Source organism: Tiliqua scincoides, chromosome 5 (genome assembly GCF_035046505.1).
Source record: "Tiliqua scincoides isolate rTilSci1 chromosome 5, rTilSci1.hap2, whole genome shotgun sequence".
Taxonomy (NCBI): domain Eukaryota; kingdom Metazoa; phylum Chordata; class Lepidosauria; order Squamata; family Scincidae; genus Tiliqua; species Tiliqua scincoides.
In genome coordinates this window covers 96,178,684-96,200,368 of record NC_089825.1, presented here as the reverse complement: position 1 = coordinate 96,200,368, position 21,685 = coordinate 96,178,684, and the positions used below count along the sequence as shown (strand labels likewise).

General features: G+C 44.0%; 1 protein-coding gene across 1 annotated transcript; it reads right to left on the bottom strand.

The window, feature by feature from the left end:
- Positions 1–4,069: 4,069 nt before the first annotated feature.
- On the bottom strand, positions 4,070–14,526 carry LOC136652438 (vomeronasal type-2 receptor 26-like). The gene is made up of 6 exons (XM_066629378.1): positions 14,318–14,526; positions 12,984–13,275; positions 11,200–12,030; positions 9,269–9,496; positions 8,279–8,405; positions 4,070–4,971 (listed from the first exon to the last, which is right to left on the bottom strand). The coding sequence occupies exons 1-6, from the start codon at positions 14,524–14,526 to the stop codon at positions 4,070–4,072; spliced, it is 2,589 nt and encodes an 862-aa protein (XP_066485475.1).
- Between the last annotated feature and the right edge of the window lie 7,159 nt (positions 14,527–21,685).

Below are 21,685 nucleotides of genomic sequence, written 5' to 3'. Positions count from 1 at the left end.
CATGGCACAGTGGTTGAAAATGGCTGGTGTAAGGATTACATGAAGGATTACATAGCTGTCCACAAATATTAGCAAATATGTCTTCTGTGAATGAGACGGGCTCTAAATAAATGTATGAATAGAATTGTAATGTCTTTCATGGACAGGAAGGAGGAGTGTTACCAGTATGAACTAGGGGCAGAAACAGTAGCGTGACTGGGAGGGGAAAGTAAGTACTGCAGGTGCCACTTTTTGCCATCCAGGTAAAAATGACAATGCAAAGGAGACACAACTAAATTCGGCAAGCACCTGAATGTTACCATTGCTGCATGGAATGGCTCCAGAGGTGAGTGGGAGGGGCCACTTACAGGGCACATTGCAGCACCTGTGCTTCTTTCCACTTCCCCTCCTGTAGCTGTTCTACTGCTTCAGAGTTTCCAGAGTTGCTTCTGGGATTCACTTGATGTTTGAGGCCGATTGCTGGAGACTTCAGGCTAATCCTCAAAGTGTAGCAACCCTACAGATTGTATAGGGGAATTGCCTACATCTATGTCCTACCTCTCTGGTTCCCAATCTTTTTAGCACTGGGATCCACTTTATAAAATGACACTCTATGGGGACCAACCTATTTTATGAGCCACTCAAGCCTCTGTCTTTATCTTTTTTACTATGGTGGGGCACCTTCTGGAATGTTTTGTTGAGCTCTATGTTGATTGGATCAGGACTATTCTGATGGCCTTGCATTCCCCTTCATCTAGCCTTCAGTAATAGCCAAGGCATGTTCACCTACTCGCAAGTAAATATGCACCTGTTGTTCAGTTTTGCTTTCTTTACAGCTGAATACATTTTCTTTGTCAGCTTATAAGGGTACTTCATTCTCAAATGTTTTTGGAGACTGCCCTTCAAAGTGGACCAAGGCACGGCTGCCTACTTGTGAGCAAATGTGTGCCTGCTGCTCTGGTTTGGTTTCCATAGGGCTCAACATATTTTCCTCATCAGCTATCAAGCTTGTCAGTTTTGCGACCCACCAAGAATTGAGTCATGGTCCACTGATGGGTCTGATCTCCAGTTTGGGAACCTCTGTCCTACCTGGTTGAACCAGCTGTGCCATACAATGGCATCCTCATTAATGGAGATGGCTTCAGATGGAGGAGCCTGGGGATCCAGCCTTCCCACTTTGACTTTAACAACACTTTGGCTTGGGAATGTGACCTGGTTTATGATGTCAAATCCAGCAATTAATTCCCCATTCTGGTCAAAGGAAATTCGATCGCCAGCACTGTTGTTAAAGGACACATTTTTCAAGAAGTGGTGAAGCTACATTAAAAAGGCAAAGAAACTTTTGAACAAAGAAGTTGCAAGGACTTGTTTGTTTGTTTGCTTGCTTGTTTAAAATATTTATATACTGCTTTTTCCTATACACAAAGTGGTGTGCAACAAAAAAATAAAGAAAATGCTCCATAATGCCCCAGGGCATCGCATTGCACAGTTTGGGAACCTCTGAAATAGCAACCATGTAATGAGGGTTCTGTCCTCAAGTCTACTGATAGTTGATTCCAGAGAACAGGTACCACAACCGAGAAACCCCTGCATCTTGCTGCAGTACGCTTGGCTTCTAATAAGAGACCAACCCACAAACTCATGCAGATTTGAATCTTTCCCAGAGAGATAGAAAATGTACCCTTGATAGTTATAATATTCATTTAATCCCGAATACAGCTCTTTTGCTGATTTTTCTTTGTAAAACACTTTGTGAATTTGTTTTGCTGGAAAGCAATAAGCAGACACTGGATCAGGATAGAAAGGAGGAATCAAAGATGGAGGGGAGAATTGAAAATTGGTGCTACAGACAGCCCTCAAGTTGAGGTGTGGAACCAAGGGTTATTTACAAATATTTACCAAATATTTACAGTCCCCATACCTCCCCACATGAAACATACTCTGCAAGGGTTTGTATTTAAACTGTGCCACATCTATTGTAATCAATGCCATTAACAACGTGCTGCAAACTCTGTAGTGGGCAGAGGCGTCGCTTGGTGTGAGATCTCATTGTGTCACCCTCCCATGGTGAACCTTCTCCCATACCAGACCATACAGAATAAATCACAACATCCTATGCACAATCTAAAGGCAGAGGCATCACTAGGGTTGGTGCCACCCCCATTAAGTTTATTTATTTTACTATAGAACAGTACAGGTAACCCAACAAATCAGTCATCACCCAAAAACAGTGACCAACTTGATGGCACTCACACAACTGAATAAGAGTTCTAGCATTAGCTCTGATATGTGGAAATGAGAGATGACTCATACTAACACTTGATTGGTTCCCTGCTGTGTCATAATAACACCTCATTGACTCTCAGAATAATCAGTCTCATTAGTCAGGTTTGAGTTTTCAAAAATCAAATCAACTTTTTGTAACATAAGGCAGTTGTGTTTCCTTTTTCTGGTTATTTGACCATAACATTTCATAGATTACAGATATCTAAATGGGATTTGTTTCATTACATTCTGCAGGAACTTCCACATCAAATGATATATAACGTGATGGTAATATTCAAAAATACTAAGATTTCACAATTTTGGCCAGTAGTGGTGTCACCCACCCCCTGAGTGTGTAACCTGGTGTAGTTCATACCCCCTATACCCCCTAACTATGTCACTGGTACTGGGCCCTGTTTCCATACATGATTCCCCCTATAGGATTGATAAGAAACTCTGTTGGCTTCTCTTCTTTTTGCTCGTATAATATTTGCTCATAGGCAGGTGACTGCATCCTGCAAGGGGGGGGCACCATCATGGGCATTTGCCCCAGGGTGAGGGGGTGGGGAGGTCCACCACTGCCAGAGGGTGCTGCTGTAGGTGAGACAAGAGTGACAGAATGCAACAGGAAAGCGTCAGGTGATGACTGTGAACTGGAATACTTTAGACTGCTGGTACCCAAACTTTTTAGCACAGGGACCCACTTTTTAAAATGACACTCTATCAGGACCTACCTAGGTATACCAGACTTTTAAAAAAATGATCTAGAAAGAAATATTTTATTTATTTATATGTAATAATAAAGACTTTCACGCATTTATCTCCCTATATTTACACATGCTTGCAAACTGCAGAAGCTGAGCTCTTTGCAGGGTGATTACAGTATCCACAGTATTTTATTTTTGAATAACCTCTGGGCTTAAGTCAATTAGTTATCTGATCTTTCCATCACCCTTTGATGACCCACCAAGGATCAGGTTGCAACCTACCAGCGTGTCCCAACCCACACTTTGGGAACCACTGCTTTAGACTAGGTTAGACTACAGCACTGGCTGCACTCTTTCCATCAGTAGACATGAACTTGACTACTCATGCTGTAGCATCATCCAGGTCAGATGACTTCACCCAACAAATACTACTTTGGGCTGATTCAAAGACCATCTGTAGATAGGGCCATTGCACAGCTGTTCACTGGTGCCAGGAGTCATGATCACGACACATCTGAAGTGGTTGCTTGTACATTTCCGAGAACAAGTCAAAGTACTGGTGATACCTACGAAGTGCATTCCATACGTCTGTGCATCTCAGCAGGTCACTGCACATGGCCCTGTTGCAGGCATCGTCACCTTTAGATGCACAACAGGTGGTGTCTCATAAAAAAGATCTTAACTGTGGAGGGATTGGCCAAGGGAATGGACTCGCATTGGGATCAGGATGGCCCCAACATTTTGAGGGGATATTTAATCCGTTTTGTCTTATCAAGCCTTTAATTGTTGTTTCCACTCCTTCATTGGCTCTGGTGTTTCGTATCTGTTGTGCTTTTGATTTGGTTCTTGCATTTGATCTCTTTTCCTTTGAACATGTTTGACCTTAATGTTGTTTTGATCATGTGTTTTGATTATTGCTGATTTCAACATTTTTCTTATATTTTACTATTTGTATTAGTAAGCTGTGTAAATCAGCCTGTCTGGGCTTGGAAAGGGAGGATATAAATGCTTTCAAATAAACAGATATATAAAACATTGGGGTGCACTTAAAACTGCAAAAGGTTCAAGTAGTTGTGGGAGCAGAAGGCAGCTGCTGAGAGGGACACTTCTTCACTTCTTCAGCGTTTCCACATTCTTAATTGTTCCCAGCTGTTCAGCTGTGGCCTCCACAAAATAATGAAGCATTTGGGGAAAAACAGAAAGACCAGCAATGCAACACAGGAAGATAATTCAGAGAAGATATCCATGACTATTGTGAGTTTTCCATTGGTGTTCAACAAGGTCAGCATGTAGATCAACCAAACACAACAAAACACGGCCATGCAGAAACTGATCAATTTGGCTTCATTAAAAGCACATGGCAACTTCCGAGCTAAGAAAGCTACAATGAAGCTGACAAAGGTTAGAAACCAGTAGTAGGACAGTTCGATGAATATCATGATTGATGATGACTCCTTACATTCCAAAATGATTTCTCCAAGACTTGAATCCATGTCAGCATATGGGACTGGGGGAGCGATTGCCAACCATACAATACAAATGACTACCTCAATCATAATGCAAGGAAGAATAATGGAGTTGGTCAATTTTTTCTCCACCCAGTTCTTCAGAGTAGACCCTGGCTGTGTGGCTGTGAAAGCGAGCACCACTGTGATTGTTTTGGCCAACACAGCAGACATAATCATTGTGAAGGTGATGCTAAAGACAGTTTGGCGGAGGATACAGATCACCTTCTCAGGTGGACCAATCTGTAGCAAAGGACAAAAGCAGTAAAGTAAGAGAGAAATTAAAAGTGTATAGGTGAGGTTCCGATTGTTGATTTTGACTATGGGACTGTTGTGATGCTTCACAAACAACATTAGCACCAGAGCTGTGACCAACTGCAGTGAAAGAGCACAGATGGCTAAAGCGATACCCACAGGTTCTTCATAAGACAGGAAGACGACAACTTTGGGAATGCAGGAAGTCTGGTCCTTGTTTGAATATTGATCTCTGGGGCATGTGAAACAGTCAGCCATGTCTGAAAAAGAAGACCATTGGAACAAATAAACACCACCTGCCCCATTGTATTGTATTAAAGAATTTTTAGTGTTAGAATAGGATGGGAGTGTCTAATTTTTGGCATTTTCACTCATAATTACTCATTTCTCAGTTTAAACACGGCATTGTTTCTTTGTAATTTTCACATTCCTCTTTTATTCTGAATCATATCACGATGATTACAAAAAAGATTCAAGTGAAAGTTATTCATTCAGTTAAATTTTGTACATTTGTTTATAAAACTGATTTTATTATTATTTTTTGGCTCGTGAAAATGTGTAAATGTATGATGTGGCCCTCTATACTGAAAAGTTTGGAGACCTTTGGTTTAGGTTAATGCAAGTTGTTCTAGATGCTGCCATTCCAGTAGACCCTTTAGAAATGTCAGTTGGTGCAAGTGTGAGTTCCTGGCATAGGATAGGTTTTTTTTTTTTTTTTCTTCAGGTCAACTGTTTTGGTTTCCAGTTTGTCTCTGAGCATGATTCAAGGTGCAGGGGATTGTTCTGCAGCTCTCATGGTTTGCGGCCAGGACCACTCTTCTCCCTATAAATCCCCCACCCCCTGTTTTTGTCAGAGGAGACTCTCTTGTCTTTAACATTGCCATCAGAAGCTTGGCTTGTTCTGATATGATAACTTCCACCTTATGGGACTTTTTGCCTCAAAAGACCTGGCTGATGCCCTCCTTGCCCAGGGGACATGAGGAACTCTGATAAGGATGATGGCAAGCTGCAGCAAAGTACCCAGCCGGGTGCAGGAAACATTCTTTCCTGCTTCATGTGACAAGCATATAGCCAGAACCAGGGGATGCTCCAGCAGTCTAGGAAGGGGAGGAGCAACAATCTCCATAAAGGGCTAAAGTTGCTGATAGCAAAAATTGAAATAATTATAAGCAATCCAGTGCAATCTGAAGAGCAAATGACAGATGGGTGAAGAATATACATGTCTTTGAGATATTTCAGCAGTGCTTTATCCCTTGAAGAACATATTTCCGATCACTTTTAACATATCTAAAGCATCTTAGGGCTTTGTAGATAAAAAATAACTATAAATACAGGTGTGCCCCTCTATCCATGGGGGTTCCTTTCCTGGACCCATTATGGATAAGCAAAACTGCAGATACAAGGGAACACCCCCCACCCTCTGGATGTGAAGAGAGCTCTGCTCCCCTTGCCTCCTGAGGGTCTTCTGTGCCCAGCAGAGCTTGTGCATATCTGCCCATTGCTTCTGGCATTAAATAAGGCACTAAAAACTTCTGGTTTTTCAAAAAAAACAAAGAGATCTTTTTTGCCTATAAGAGTCAGTCTGAACCCAGAAGAGGCCACAGGCAGATGTGTGAAACATTTGCCAGGATCAGAAAACCCTCCAGAGGTGAGGGGAGCAGAGTTTCCCTCACCTCCAGAGGGGGTGCAAGTGGGGGTGGCTTGTCGAACCTTTCCACAGATAAATGAAATCATGGATATAGGATCCACAGATATGGCCCCCCGTACTATAAGTAGCCAATGCGTGTGTGCTTGTGTATACACACACAGAGGGCATCTGAAAAAATGTGCCCACATTTTAACTTGCTCATATTCAATCAACTCTCAGTGTTCCAAGTACTGAGCCAGTGAGTTAGAAGAACTCTCCTCTTGATTGCCGGTGCCGGTGCAATCAGTGCCGGTGCAGGCATGATGGTGTGGATTACTTGTCCCTCACAGCCTGGTTCCCAGACCATCATGAGTTTGAGGGTGCAGGCACACCCCTTGCAGGCTCAGAAGGCTTTGTGAAACTTTCAAACATCTAAAGGAAGAAATTGTAGACATGGGTGGAACCATCTCAGCATATATTTTGGTGGGTGTCTGCACATCCCAATCCTATCCCCTGCCACCAGGAACAATAAGGGTGCAATCCTAAGATGTCCTTGGGCCCGCACAAGTCCCTTGCTCCAGCCCAGAAGGGAGCAAACATGCCATTAAGCACATATGAGCCTCCTCCAGAGTTGGCTGGGCCACAGCAGGAACGTGTGCTGGCCTGTGGAGGTTGAATCCAGCTTTCTTGCTGACTTTGACAGGGAGCCATGTGTAGCTGAGCACGGCCTACACAAGGCTCTGGGGTTGGTGGGGAGGCCTGTCAGCGCTACAGCCTGACAATTGGAGATGGAAGGAAACTAAGGCAATGGTTCTTAATCACCTCCCCCACTACTGCTTTACCTCCCCCTCCTCTGCTCCGTACTCAGCCCTCCCGGTTGCCAGCTAGCCCTGTTTCTTTCACAGCTGGGATGCTGAGCTTTTAAGAGTCCAGTCCTATGCATTTCTACTCAGAAGTAAGCCCCATTGTAGTCAATAGGGCTTACTCCCAGGAAAGTGTGGAGAATGTAGCCTCAGAGCCCAGTCCTATGCCTACCTACTCAGATGTAAGTCCCATTCTAGTCAATGGGGCTTACTCCCAGGAAGGTGTGGATCCGATTGTAGCCTAAATCTCATGCTTTGCTTGCTGGGAAGACTTGCTTGCTGGGCTGTTTTGTTTCCATAGTCTGGAACATGGAGAGCCTGCACCATTTCAGTCTGAAGTGGGGATTGGGCAAATACTCCCTGGGTTTTTTAAAGCAATCCACTCTGTTACTACCACCTCTGCCCCTGTGTGTATGTGTAAGAGAGAGCGAGAGCACTCCATCTTGCTGCACACGTTCTGGTTACAGAGGTTTTCTGCCCCCCCTTCCCCCTTCAGCCTCTTTGCTGGCTCAGGGGCTCCAGGAGTCCTACTGTTCCTTCGAAAGGGGAACCTCTTCCATGGCTCCAGGGCTATTTCCCTGCCTGTGCGAGGCGGAGTCTTTTTGCAGTGTTTTGGGCTGCCTTGAAACAGAAGGAGACACCAGCACAGGGCAAATTCCCCCCACCTGATTAGCAATGAAATAAATCCTCAGATTAAAAAATCCATGGATAAATAGGTTGCACCTGTAGATACATATTTATTTATTTAAAAGGTTTGCTTCTCTCTTTTACAAAGCTCAAAGCTGTGTATAACATAAATAAATCATAACTTAAAATGTAAAATCAAAATGAAATATACAAATAATATGTAAAATATAAAAAATATAATACACATCTCTGCACACTGCCAACCGAAGAAAGCATTGGGTCATCACATGCACACAAGACCTACAAATTCCAAAAACACATTTCAAATAATGACAATTGGTTAGATTAGAGAAACGACCCAAGAATCTCAATCTATTCATAGATCATTCATTCCAGTTCTTCTGGCTTACAACCAATCCTTTCAATGACTCTGTTCCCCACAACACTCACCTTCCTTGTCCGATACCTTCCCTTCTGGACATGGGATGCAGTCATAACAACAGAATGGCTCCCCTTCCTTCTTTTTCTTATTATATCCAGGATGGCAGTTGTCGTTACACACAGAAAGGGGCCGTGTCTAATCCACCAATGAAAGAGAAGGATGTCAAGCTTTAGAACAGGGCTCTCCAGCTAGACTCAGTCACCCTGTTTAATACCCACCCTATCCCACAAGAACAGCTCTTACTGTTCTGCAGGGGGGATCTTCCATTTCCTGCTGTCTATGTCCCCTGGACTGCACTACGGCCTGCCACTTCCAGATTCTGTCGCCCAAGCAGTCACTGTGCCTGGATTTCCAGGCAGATGCTGCTGGTTGAGGTACAGTTTACGGGAAATTGGAGGTGGGGAAAGGAGGTGTCCTAGCAGAACAGTGGGAGGGAGGCATTCTGTGGGGGAGGACAGAGGGTGGTTCCAGGGGCAGGCAGGCAGGGAGCGGGAGGCGGAGTTGGGACCCGGCAGATATGCCAGATTCCAACTCCTGTTCCTGAGCAGTGCGGAGCAGCTTCAAGCCGCTCCGCACTCCTCGGACTTGTGCCATCTCAGGCACAAGTCGCCTTGTGGCCTTGCATTCCCCTTCACATGACCTTCGATAATAGCCAAGGCATGTTCACTTACTTACAGTTTCACTTTACATAGGGCTGCATACATTTTCCTTGTCATCTTATGGGGGTACTTCTTTCTTAAGTGTTTTTGGAGGCCCTGTGTTCATCAGATCGGGTCCATTCTTGTGGCATTGCATTCCCCTTGACCTGCCCTTCAAAGTGGACCAAGGCATGGCCACCTCTTATGAGTAAACGTGCACCTGCTGATCTGTTTCAGTTTCCATAGGGCTCAATACATTTTCCTGGTCTGCTATCAGCTTGTCAGTTTCACAACCCGCCAAGAATTAGGTCATGACCCACTGATGGGTCCTGATCCACATTTTGGGAACCTCTATCCTACCTGGTTGAAAAAGGTGTGCCATACAATGGCATCCTCATTAATGGAGATGGCTTCCAATGGAGGAGCCCGGGGATCCAGCCTTCCCACTCTGACTTTAACAATAGTTCCATTTGGAAATATGACCCTGTTTATAATGTCAAATTCAGCAATTAATTCCCCATTCTGGTCAAAGGAAATCCAATCACCACCACTGTTGTTAAAGGACACCTTTTTCAAGAAGTGGTGGAGCTGCATTAAAAAGGGAAAGAAACTTTTGAACAAAATGATGAAAGAACTTTTTATATTAATTAATTAATTTATTTACTTTAAAAAATTATATACAACTTTTTTCTAATACCCAAAGCAGTGTACAACAAGAAAAAAACAAACAAGAGACAAAACCTCTAAATAATATATTAAAGTTCAATTAAAACAATTATAAATCAATACTGAGCAGATTAAGATGTAAAACAGCTCTAAATGTAAAGCAGAAACAGCAGGTAAAAAGGGTCGCTAGTAGTTCCTCCCCAGTTGAAAGTCAACCGAAACAAATATGGCAGGGCCATATTCACAGATACCATATATGCAGATTCTCATATCCATGGATCAGGTCTGCAGCCCCCACCACATGCACACCTCCCATGTGTCCCCCTTCAGAAGCAAAGGGAGCCTTATACTAGGCCTTATAAGGCATTAAAAAATTTTTTAACCTTCAGACTCAGTTTGATCCCAGTGGAGGCTGCAGATGTCCACGGCCTTTGCTGATCTCAAAGGACCCTGCGAAGGTGAGGGGAGGCATTCACCCATATCATCTGCGATTTTACTTAACCTTGGGGGGTTCTGGAATGGAACCCCCATGGATACGGGGCATGCCTGTAGTTCAGAGCTCCTCATTCTACAGCAGGGTGTGATGTCCCATCATTGACACCGCCAGTTACTTCCAGGTTCAGAGACGTCGCGGAATGCTGGAAATGGCTGGTAAGAGGCTCAGGGCAGGCGAGCTTTCCAAGTGCATGAACACCATGTGCAGGACTTCTGCATGCCAAGCAGGACACCTTACCAGCCATTTCCAGGGTCCTGCATGGTATTGTTGCCAGCTCGCAGGGGAATGATCATAATGCCCCAGGGCATCACACTCACAGTTTGGGACCCTTGAAATAGAAACCATGTAAAGAGGGGTCTGTCTACTGGTAGCTGATTCCAGAGAATGGGTACCACAACCGAGAAGACCCTGCATCTTGCTGTCATACCCTTGGCTTCTAATAAGGACCCAACCCACAAATTCACACAAATTTGAATCTTTCCTATGAGACAGAAAATGTATCCTTGATAGATATAATTTTATTTCAATCCCGAATACAGCTGATTAGCTGATTTTTCTTGTAAACCACTTTCTTTGTGAACTTGTTTTGTTGAAAAGCAGTATATAAATATATTTTAATAATAACAATAAAGTGTTACTACCAGCTGCTAACCAAAGAATGCCTGGAACTCAGTATATGGACTCGGGGTCAAGATGGGAACCAAAGACATTGCCGGTGGCTAAAGATTCAGTCTGGAGAAGAGGGAGTACAGCAGGAAACAGGAGGCTGAATCCCAGAACCAGTGCAGAAAGGAGGAATCTAAGATGGACGAGGGAACTGGGAACAGGTGCTACAGACAGCTCTCAAGTTGAGCTGTGTCACCCAGGAGATCCCATGGCTTACTGAGGACTGAAAAGGAAACAGGAAGCCTCCCTTTCATTATGGATTCCTGTTGGGTAATGTTCCGATGCTGTGCTGGTGCTTCCTCCTCCTTATCCATAGGACCATGTCATCATATTCATTTCATTCTCTGTCAGTCATGCATTTTATGTACTTGTGAGGCTGTTTTAATACAAATACAGCAGTTTTTATTCACTTCCTGCTATTTCACCCACCCCCCCACCCCCATTTCACCAGCTTAGATGTTACCTGCCATGGCTGCTGATTCTGAATTTTCATTCTCTGTTCCTCCATCTTTGCCCTGTTTTTGGATTTGGAAACATACATGGCATGGAGGGCATGGGCCACAGCATAGACAGCATTGTACATGGTGTAGCTTTGGCCTGTTATCCTCCTTGGGTAGATATACTCTGGAAGGCTTACCAACCACTCCTCTCCAGTACAGGCAGCCCTTCCTGTATGACCTGAACTGGAGAATGTGCAGTGAAAAGCATTTTCCCAGAAATCCTTAAGAAAACCATTTTCTTTACTGCTGGGAACAATTCTGCTTCGAAGAAAACCTTGGAATCCTTGAAGTTCATTGGAATGGGTTGCAAATGATAAAGAACCATGGAAGTCTTGAATATTCCAATCGTCGTGGCTGGTAGAATATCTTAACTCCATCTGTGCCGTCAGAATCCAGACCTTACCTCTTGGCTTCTGATTTTTGCCTATTCTTCCTGTATTTAATAGCCATCTCAACCATGGCATGGAACGAATGTCTCCATAGAAAACCAATACATTGACATTGTAATTCATTATTTTATCATAAAAGTTCATTGCAGATTTTTCAATTTCTAAACTGCTGAATGATTCCAGGAAGGCAAAACAGATGCCATACTTTGAAAATTCCTGGAATAGGACATCAAAGAACCCTTGAAGATTCATGTCATCTGTAGCAATGAATCCAATCCAGGTCCATTTGAAATGCAGAAGTAACTGGAGTATCCCCCTGTACTGGTGGACTCCATTTGGTTCCCCCTGATAGACAGAAATTGCTTGATTCATATTGATTGAAATTGCAGCAGAGCCATATAGCATCTTAAAGTAGATGGAAGATATAAACAGAAAGGTGTTTCAAAATGACATATATAAAGGTTTATGTGTATGAAGGAGGCAATTACTAAAAGGGAAGGAGACAGCAGTTCAATTTTGAATATGGTAGTTCTTGTCCCTGCATACTATCATACATAGTATACTGATTGTCCTAATACAGAAGCAGAGAATTTCTGGAGATTCTACCATATTTAGGTGTTTCTAAACCCTGCATCAAACATTTCCTTCTTTCTGTTCCTCCACCTTTACCATCAGATTATATGTCATAGATGTCATCTCATACTTTATGGACAATATTTTTTGGGAGACAGACTTTGCTCTCACTGCACCAAAATTAAGAGTCCAGTCTGTATAGCATTAATGACCTGTTCATGTGACCGTACCTATTGGCTCTGAAATTTTGCTTTTGAGTATTGCTGTGAAAATATTAGTAACCCTGGTTTCAACTGTGATTAGACGAGCTCTGAAGGAACAGGAGTAGCTTTTTTGCTGCATTTTGTGATCTGTGAGTTCTCATCTAATGATGGAATAGTTTGGACACAATGACAGGGGAGGAAGGTGCTTTGGTAAAGGGGAAAAGCAGCTTCCCTTATTGCAGTTCTTGCTCTTACTCAATTATTTTGGAGGAATGAAACTCATAGACCTACATGGCTGTAGCCACACAAACTGTAGCCACACAAGCAGTCTTTAGCTAGTAACATTTTGGACAACAACAACAGCATTAGAAACTAATGTGAGCAATGAAAAACTTGATGGAGCAGCGAACTATTAGTTTCTTGCCAGTGCCTTCAGATTCTCTCTTATCTTCTTGATCTTTCTCAGTTTTACTGGAGGGAATTGTGTTAATCAGCACTGAGGAGGTGCCAGAGATGGTTTCCGTTGGCACAGGGTACAAGCAAAGAATCACAAAGCAAAATGCTAATGCAAATACATCCAACCTGTGGAATCTTGAAGCGGCCCAAAACTTCTGGTACTTGATGGGAGACGTCAGAGGTCAGTTCTTCAATGACGGCCATTAGATTGCCCTGGATGTCACACTTGTAGTTGGGAACAAACCTGTCCTTTGGGGAAATAAGTTGCAATATGGCATGATAGGTCCATCTTGCCTCCACATAACTGTCATAGATGCTGAATCCCAGGGTCAGATTGGGCAACAACTGCAGATTTTCATTGATCTCCTTTACAGCAAATTCCAAAGCCAGGACCTGCTGGTAGTCCTGAACAAACATACTACAAAGAGATTTGCATTTGGAATCATCAGGATATTCTGCACTTTCTGAAATTATTGCCACTATATGATGAATCTCATACTATTATTTTTATTGTTATTTAAGATATTTTCAGGTACTATGTTTTTTAAGGCAATCTGTAAATCAGGATGGGTTACACAGGACTAGGACTACTAAACTATATCAACATACAGGCCATGACAACATAAAAAATAAAGTATATGTGACACCTGAGCTCAATATTTAGAGATGTATTTAGAATAGCATCTACATAGTCCCAGTCCTGAGAAATGCAAATGAATAAAAGGGATTCTTGTTTCCCTGATGTTCACTCCCCCTCCTAGCCTTACCAATGTTTGGAATGATATCTCTCATGCACTCAGTCACTCACTCATCACACGCGCACACACACACACACACACACACACAAACAGAGACTTTTTCCGCATTAGTTTAATACAGAAACATGAGTGAGAGAGTTGGCAGGGGAATGCCACTGAATGCCAAATGACGTCATTCATGGAACAACAGCCGGTGATTTTGTTTGGTTTTGAAATACATCAAATTTTCTTTCTTATTTTTTTTTTCAAGGGGAAAGGAATAGTTCCATTTTTAGAGCCAGTTGCACACTGAATCAATGAAGACAAAGTTTGCTCCCCCTAGTCAACCCCAAATAATTCACCAAAATACTTGAAATATTTCAAAGCTTCAATGCATTCTGAGTAGCACGTTATGTAGGGGGAAAAGTTCATTTCTTGAAGTCTCCATTTGTGCCGCTCCCACAATCTACTCCTCCTTCGATATTCTAGTTAGTATGTTCAAAGCATTATTATACTGCTGTGCTGGGGTGGGAAAGTACACAGCCATATTTCATAAACACCTAGCAGATGGGAGTGGAGCTGCAGAACTTGAATCTGGTTTAAATTGTAGCACAGAGACTATTATCAATGGAGCTCAGACCAGACCTTTCTACGTGATTGGTTTACCAGAGAAATTAATTGGTATAAAGTCATTTTAGGAGATGGGGGGATCGTTATTCAGACCTGCTGAGTTGAGGCTGAGGAGTTTGGTTGAATGTACTTCTGCTGATCTGAAACATGTTCTGAAAGACAATGCCTCCAATGATGAGATCTCCTGGCTGATAATACTGGTGATGAACAAACTGGGGATTCCACATCCCACACTTAACTATCTGGGCATCACAAACTGCATGTGGCAACAGCACCACAATGAGCAAGATGAATATCACCATCTTGAGTGCCAACCAGATCTCTGAACACAGAATCTCCTATTTGCAACTATTTCAGTATCATCAGGATCTTCACAATTACAACAGACTAGCTTCTGTGGTAGCTCCATTTGCTGATATACTCGATGATGCCAAAAATATAAGATGTAAAGTAACAGAAATCTATCTGATGGAGCCTCCTTAGCCCCTAGTCCCCAGATGATAAGGGGTATATTTATTCCATCGTCACTCTGTTATTGACCACTGGAACTCCATGGGGGATGTTGCAAGCAGAAGAATAAATTATCCCTTTGATAATTACAGGAGAGTGAAATCAATGTTCTGAATAGTGGCAACAGCTCCCTCCAACTTTGATTGCAGTGAGACCAGATGTTGAGTGAAACCAGAAATTAAAGATATGGAATCTGGAGCTAAGCAGAGAATAAAACTCTTGGGTCATATGATTGGCCTGATTGAGACTATGATTTTAAAATCTCTTGATGAATCTCTGCAAAAGGAAGCTGCTTTTTGCCTACTTTTTTGCCTTCTTATTGCTTCCATGTTCCTTGGAAGAGCATTGGGATTCATTGCTTTAAGTCAGGGGACTGTTTGTCATGTTGTAGCATCATTTTCCAACTCATACATGTGCACCCCCCCCCCAATAAGCACACGAGATAACAATCTTCAGTCATTGAAGATTGAATAATTGAATCTTCAATAATTGAATCTTCAGTAATTGAGGATTAACTTTATTGAAATATAGCAAATTACAGCAGGGATTAAACTCAAATCCACCCCACCCACCCCCCACCGTGCGGGCACAAAGGCTGGGGAAGAGCTAACATTTATCCACATGCGATAAAGGGTGTAGCCACCTGATAACAAGCCCTGCTTGGGCAAGGCCCAAGTGGGCTTATCAGGATCAACCCTGAAGTGTCAAGGCAGCAGGACAGCATCAATGCCCCTCAGGAAAACCCCAAAGGGATTTAGCTTATCCAGCCAGAGGGACTTCCGGCCAGACTCACGGACCTGATTGGAATCATGTATGAGCAGTCATGGCAATCTCCTGATTTTGTTTATTTCAGCATGGATGTGATGATACAATTCTACCTACCCAGCCTGCATGGTACCTGCCAAAGTGACCAGGAACAAGAATAACACCAGGAATGAACAAAAAGCTGCATCACCCTGTCTGCTAGTACCTTGCCAATCTTGCTAACAGTAAAATATTCCTACCCAGCCCCTGAAATTCCAGGCAACAAGCTAATCTCATACTGTACAGTGGATGAGTGGGCAGGTGAAGGTCAACAGTGAAGGGTGCACTGCGCCATGGAGCAAGTTAATTATAGGCTGCAGTTTTCCCGCCTCTGCCCTTTGCTCTGGGGTGGGGGTAGGGCGAAGGAGGTGAAGTGCCTATGGCGCATGCCATCACAGTTCACGTTGGGAAAAAAGGCAGGCAGGAGTAGGTGGCCAACAGAAAGACTGTTGGCCTCTTTAGCTCTGCTGCAACTGCTACGGAGACATGGCATCAAATAATAAAACACACATATGAGAACGGGGGAACACTGTTGCTCTACCACCTGAAATTAGCAGAATGCCCCACAAAACGGAGAAATTCAGCAGGAGTCATTAACATTCTTCATCCATTCACTCCAATCCCTGTGAAGATCCCTGATACAGAAAGAACTCCTCGTACCCCACAGTGTTCACTGAAAGTGCAATTATTTACATTGCCCCTACCCCTCTCCAATGATCATACAAGACAAGGGTTTGTGTTTAAACTGTGCCACATCTATTGTAATCTATGCCATTAGCCAGCTGTTACAAACTCTGTAGTGGACCCTGTTTCCATACATGATTACCCCTGAAAGCCTTGATGACAACAAGCCCTGTTGGCTTCTCTCACTTTATTCCTACAAGAGAGGCTAACCCAGAGCTGCGAGGGAGAGCAAAGAACAAAAGCTGACACAGCCCTGAGGAGAGAAAAGGGATAGGTGCCACTACATTCAGGATTCCGCCCATCCAAGCCTGATTGTGCAGCACCTTTTTTAAGCTGCCCAGGGCTTCTGGTATAGCTGTGATCAAGAAACCTTACAGGGAATGTGGAATTCACAGTCTCCCTGATGAATGCCAGCCATTGGTGTTCAACATTTTCCCTCAGGGGTGGATCCAAGGGGGCCCCATGGGTGCATGCCCCCCCAACTTTCTGACAGCAGGGAAGGGTGCCAGCAGGCTAGGGAGCAAAATTGGATGCCAGGGGAGAACCCACTGAACAGGCGCCAGTGAGATTGGCTGGAATGGGAGCCCTCATCTACCCAGCCAGTAGACCTGGGCTCCAAAGCCCAGTGAGAGCCCAGGTCTTCCCAGCCAGTAGACCTGGACTCCAAAGCCCACTGAGAGCCCAGGTCTACCCAGCCAGTAGACCTGGGTTCCAAGGCCAGGAGGAAGCCCACATCTATCCACCCACCAAACTTGGCCACAGAGGCCATCAAGTTCAAACCAGAGCCCAGTTTACCTGCCTGGTTGACCTGGGCTCTGGAGTTGGTAGTGCTCACAGACCCCCCCCCCCCAAACACAAACACTAGATCTGCCCCTATCCTCACCATGGCCACCACCACAGACACCTGATTTCCACTCTTCCTCCTCTGTCTAACACCATGGCTTTATCAATACCTGTGGTAATTATATGCACAGGCGCTGGGCTTAGCCTTAGTATGGTGGCAACAATGACAGCGGGCACGCCTGCATCTGTTGTGTCTGTGCAAGAGCAAACTCTTGGCCTTGGTAATATGCTGAGTGTCTGAAGCCCAGTGCCTGAACAACAGGGTCATAATCTAGGAATGTGCTTTGTGGTTAAGCTAGAGCCCCAGGCTAGTTATAACTAGCTGCTTCTCTATTGCTTCATGTGTTTTGAGATTCAATAAATAAAGCTTGGTAGAGGCAGAGGAACTCAGATCTGTTCCAGCTTCAAGCCTCGCTGATGCATCTCCAGATTCAAACCTGTCTGCCGTTTCTCATTCATTTGCTCTGATTCCATGCTCCATCAGCCCCTGTTCATAGTCTCAGCTTCTCAGTGCACTCTGCATTCCCTCAAGCAACAAGGCTAACAAGCCTTGTGTGCTTCCCAAGCAGCATTGCGCTGCTACAATACCCATGAAATGCTGAACACTTTCTTGATGCAGTATAATGTGGTTAATAATTTATTCTATTTTATCCTGCCACACAACTTTTTTCTTATGCTACTAGACATTTAGGGTGATTTTTTAGCTGAATGTGGAACGGCTTTGAAATGTTAGAAAGTTTTCCATTTCAGTTAATGTAATAATTCTACTCATCCAGATATTCTCTATGAGGACTGTTTTCAGGAATGGTTTAGGTCGGAATAAGAGGGAAGAGTGTAGGTAGTATAGAGACTTGGAAGGAACCCATGGCATCCATGTAACACATTCAAATTCATCTTATAAAACACATGCTCCCTGCTTAAACAACAGAACAATAGCCTTTCCTTGACTTCCATTAATTCACTTCAGAGGCTTATTGACAGTGAACATGAGGCAATAACACTGCTCTTGCGTGCACATCTGACATTGTGGTGAGGGAGGCATCCAGCTGCCTCCCAGAGAGTGCTGCTGCTGGTGAGACAGCAGTGACAGAGTGCAACAAGGTAGTTGGAGAGACCAGTGGCGTCACTAGGATTCGCGTCATCCAGTGCAGGAGGCCTGCACGTCACCCCATGCAGTGGGCAAAACAACACCACAGGTGGTGGGCGTGGTGAGGCTACAGCTCATGGCCCTCTTCAGCCTAGAAAAGAGATGCCTGAGGGGGGACATGATTGAGACATACAAAATTATGCAGGGGATGGACAGAGTGGATAGAGAGATGCTCTTTATACTCTCACATAACACCAGAACCAGGGGACATCCACTAAAATTGAGTGTTGGGAGGGTTAGGACAGACAAAAAAAAATATTTCTTTACTCAGTGTGTAGTCAGTCTGTGGAACTCCTTGCCGCAGGATGTGGTGACGGCATCTGGCCTGGATGCCTTTAAAAGGGAATTGGACAAGTTTCTGGAGGAAAAATCCATTATGGGTTACAACCCATGATGTGTATGTGCAACCTCCTGATTTTAGAAATGGGCTTTGTCAGAATGCCAGATGCAAGGGAGGACACCAGGATGCAGGTCTCTTGTTATCTGGTGTGCTCCCTGGGGCATTTGGTGGGCCGCTGTGAGATACAGGAAGCTGGACTAGATGGACCTATGGCCTGATCCAGTGGGGCTGTTCTGATGTTCTTAGGCTGTACCTTTTGATAGAACACAGATATTTCAATGTTGTTTGTTTCATTGCGTCCTGCATGAAATTACACATTGATTGATATATAACATGATGATATTATTCCTCCAAACTCTGATTTTAGTGATTTTGAAAACTTGTAGAGTCTCATGGGTCAAACTTGTAACCCATGTCAACTTACTAACACCTTATTGCAGCAGTTCTCAAACTTTTAGCACCAGGACCCACTTTTTAGAATGGTAATCTGTCCAGGACCCACCAGAAGTGATGTCATGGCCAGAAGTGACATCATCAAGCAAATTAAAATAAATAATTATAAATATTAAATTAAAATAAAAGAAATAATTAAATAAGGGGGAGCCAGTCCTGTTCCACCAAGTGAATTTACTCTGAAGTAAGTCCTATTGTGGTCAATGGGGCTTACTCTCAGGAAAGTGTGGATAGAATTGCAGCCTGTGAGCCCAATCCTATGCATGTCTACTCAGAAGTAAGTTACATAGCGATCAATGGAGCTTACTCTGTAGTCTGCCTGCAATAACACCCCCCCCCCAAAGAATCAGTGAGATTCCCAGACCTCCCCAGTGCCCAGTTTAAATTTCAGGCATATCAAGATAAAGACACACCTGACTTTGCAAGTGCAAAATAGAAAACTTTCCCCTTACCAGTTCAAGTCTCTTTTTTCTCCTTTTTTGGGGTGGGGGTGGGGGTGGGGGAGGCTGCCTTCTGGAGCATTTGTTGCACTCCAGCTCCATCAAATCGGGACCACTCTGATGTCTTCACATTCCCCTTTGCCTGGCCTAACCACCAACCAAGGCATGTCTGCCTACTTGTGAATAAACGCAACCGTGAAACTGCTTCGCTTTCCATAGAGCTCAATAGACTGCAGCTGGGAGGAAGGGAGGGACCTCCTTCTCCCTTCTGTGTTTTTGGGGATTGCATTCATTGGATCGGGACTATTCTGGTGTTGTTGGATTCCTCTCAGCCTGCCCTTTCCAAAGGACTATGGCAAGTACACCTGCTCATGAGTAAATGAGCAATAGGGCTCACTTTCACTTTCCATAGGGCTCCATGCATTTTTTCTTTCCGGTTTTTTGGCCATAACTTTTGCAGGAAAGGAGCGATTTTGATTCCATTTTTTGCATTGCACTCCGTTGGACATTCCACATCCATTGGTGTATGGCAAGATTGGGTAGCTTCTAATGCCGTGATGTTAGCGCGTCCTCCCCCCAGGGCACATCACCCCCTGGCACATCACCCGGTGTGGCCCGCACCCTCCTAGCAACACCAGTGAGAGAGACTGCCAACCCCAAAAGGGGTTCTGGAATTGGTTGTACACCCCTGGAAGGATTAAGTTCATAGCGTAGAGTGTGCAGGACCCAATTTTTAACCTGGATGTCCTCTTGATGACTGTGGATTGGAACACCTTTAAGTAATTTATACCAGAGCATCAGCTGCATTCTTTTCTAAAAGGCAGGCATGGCTTTGATTACTCATGCTCTAGCAGTGTTTCCCAAATTGCAGGTCATGACCTGGTGGGATGTGAAACTGACAAGCTGATAGTTAAGAATCAAAATGTATTGAGCCCTATGGAAAATGAGACTAACCCACAAGTGTGTGTTTATTTGTTAGTAGGTGAATGGGCCTTGGTCCATTTTGAAGCGCAGGCTGGGAGGAATGCACGATCACCAGAATGCTCCTGATCTGAGGAAGGCAGGCTCCCAAAATATCTCAAGAAGGAAGTCCCCCCTCCCAGTTGACAAGGAAAATTGAGCCTTATAGAAAGAGAAATTGAGCCACACGTGTGTTTACTTGGAAGAAGGCAAGGGTGTCTCCACTGATATTGAAGGCCTGGTGCAGGGGAACACAAGGCCACCAGAATGGACCTGGTTGGATGAACATGGAGCTCAGAAAATGCTGCCCCACCATAGTATAAAGGATGAAAACAGAGGCTTCAGCAGTTGTTAAGGTGAAAATGCGTCCCTCCCCATTTTGTAAAGCTAGCTGGGTCCTGATAGAGTGTACTTTTAAAAAGTGGGTCCCAGTGCTAAGACATTTGGGAACCACTGTTATAGTGTCATCCAGGTTGGATAGCTTCACCAAACAAATGCTTCTTTGAGCTGCTTGGAAGACCATTTGTAGATAAGGCAGCTACAAAACTGTTCACTGGTGCCAGGAGTCACATGTCCCTTGATACATCTAAAGTGGTTGCTTGTATACGTCCAAGTCAAAGTTCTGGTGGTACTTATGAAGTCCTTCAAGGCATGGGACCTAGATAACCTGAAGGAAAATCTCTTTCTATATGTCTGCCCATATCTGCAGCAAATGGCCCTGTCATAGACATCATCACCTTTTAGATGCTCAATGGGTGGTGACTCATAAAAAGACCTTTCTCATAGAGGGGAATGACCAAGGGAATGGACTCCCAGTGAGATCAGGATGGCATTTTGATGGAGTGTTAAATCCTTTTTGGGTTCAGTTCTATCCAACTTTCCAGTGTCGATGAAGCCACAACGCGGCCGCAAGGTAAGGGAACAAATCTTCCCTTAGCTCGAGGAGGCCTTTGTGACTGTCCCCCCACATGGCAGGAAGCAGCAAATGTTTCATTAGCATCACTGCGTCAGCTCTGGAAGGTCAGATAGGATTGGACCCTTTATCAAACTTTTAATGCAAACACCCAAAACCCTGGCCCAAGGGCTACATTTGGCCCTCCAGAGAATTTTATTCCAGCCCGCATGGTTCCCCACCATCTCAGAGCTAAAAATAGAACAAAAGAGCACCACTTCTTAGTCTCTCCAAATGGGTATATACCTCATTCAGTCACTAGAGGTGCTGAATGGAATGCAATGTAATGCAATAATTCCATTCCTTTCTATTGCATTATATTCAGCGC

Coding starts and splice junctions, on each gene's coding strand:
- LOC136652438 (XM_066629378.1), bottom strand. CDS start 14,526: ATGGTGATATTCATCTTGCTCATTGTGGTGCTGTTGCCACATGCAGTT. Junction 13,276..14,317: donor CCTCAGCCTCAACTCAGCAG/GTCTGAATAACG, acceptor ATCTCTTTGTAG/TATGTTTGTTCAGGACTACC. Junction 8,406..9,268: donor GGCACACCTTTTTCAACCAG/GTAGGATAGAGG, acceptor TTGGTGGATTAG/ACACGGCCCCTTTCTGTGTG.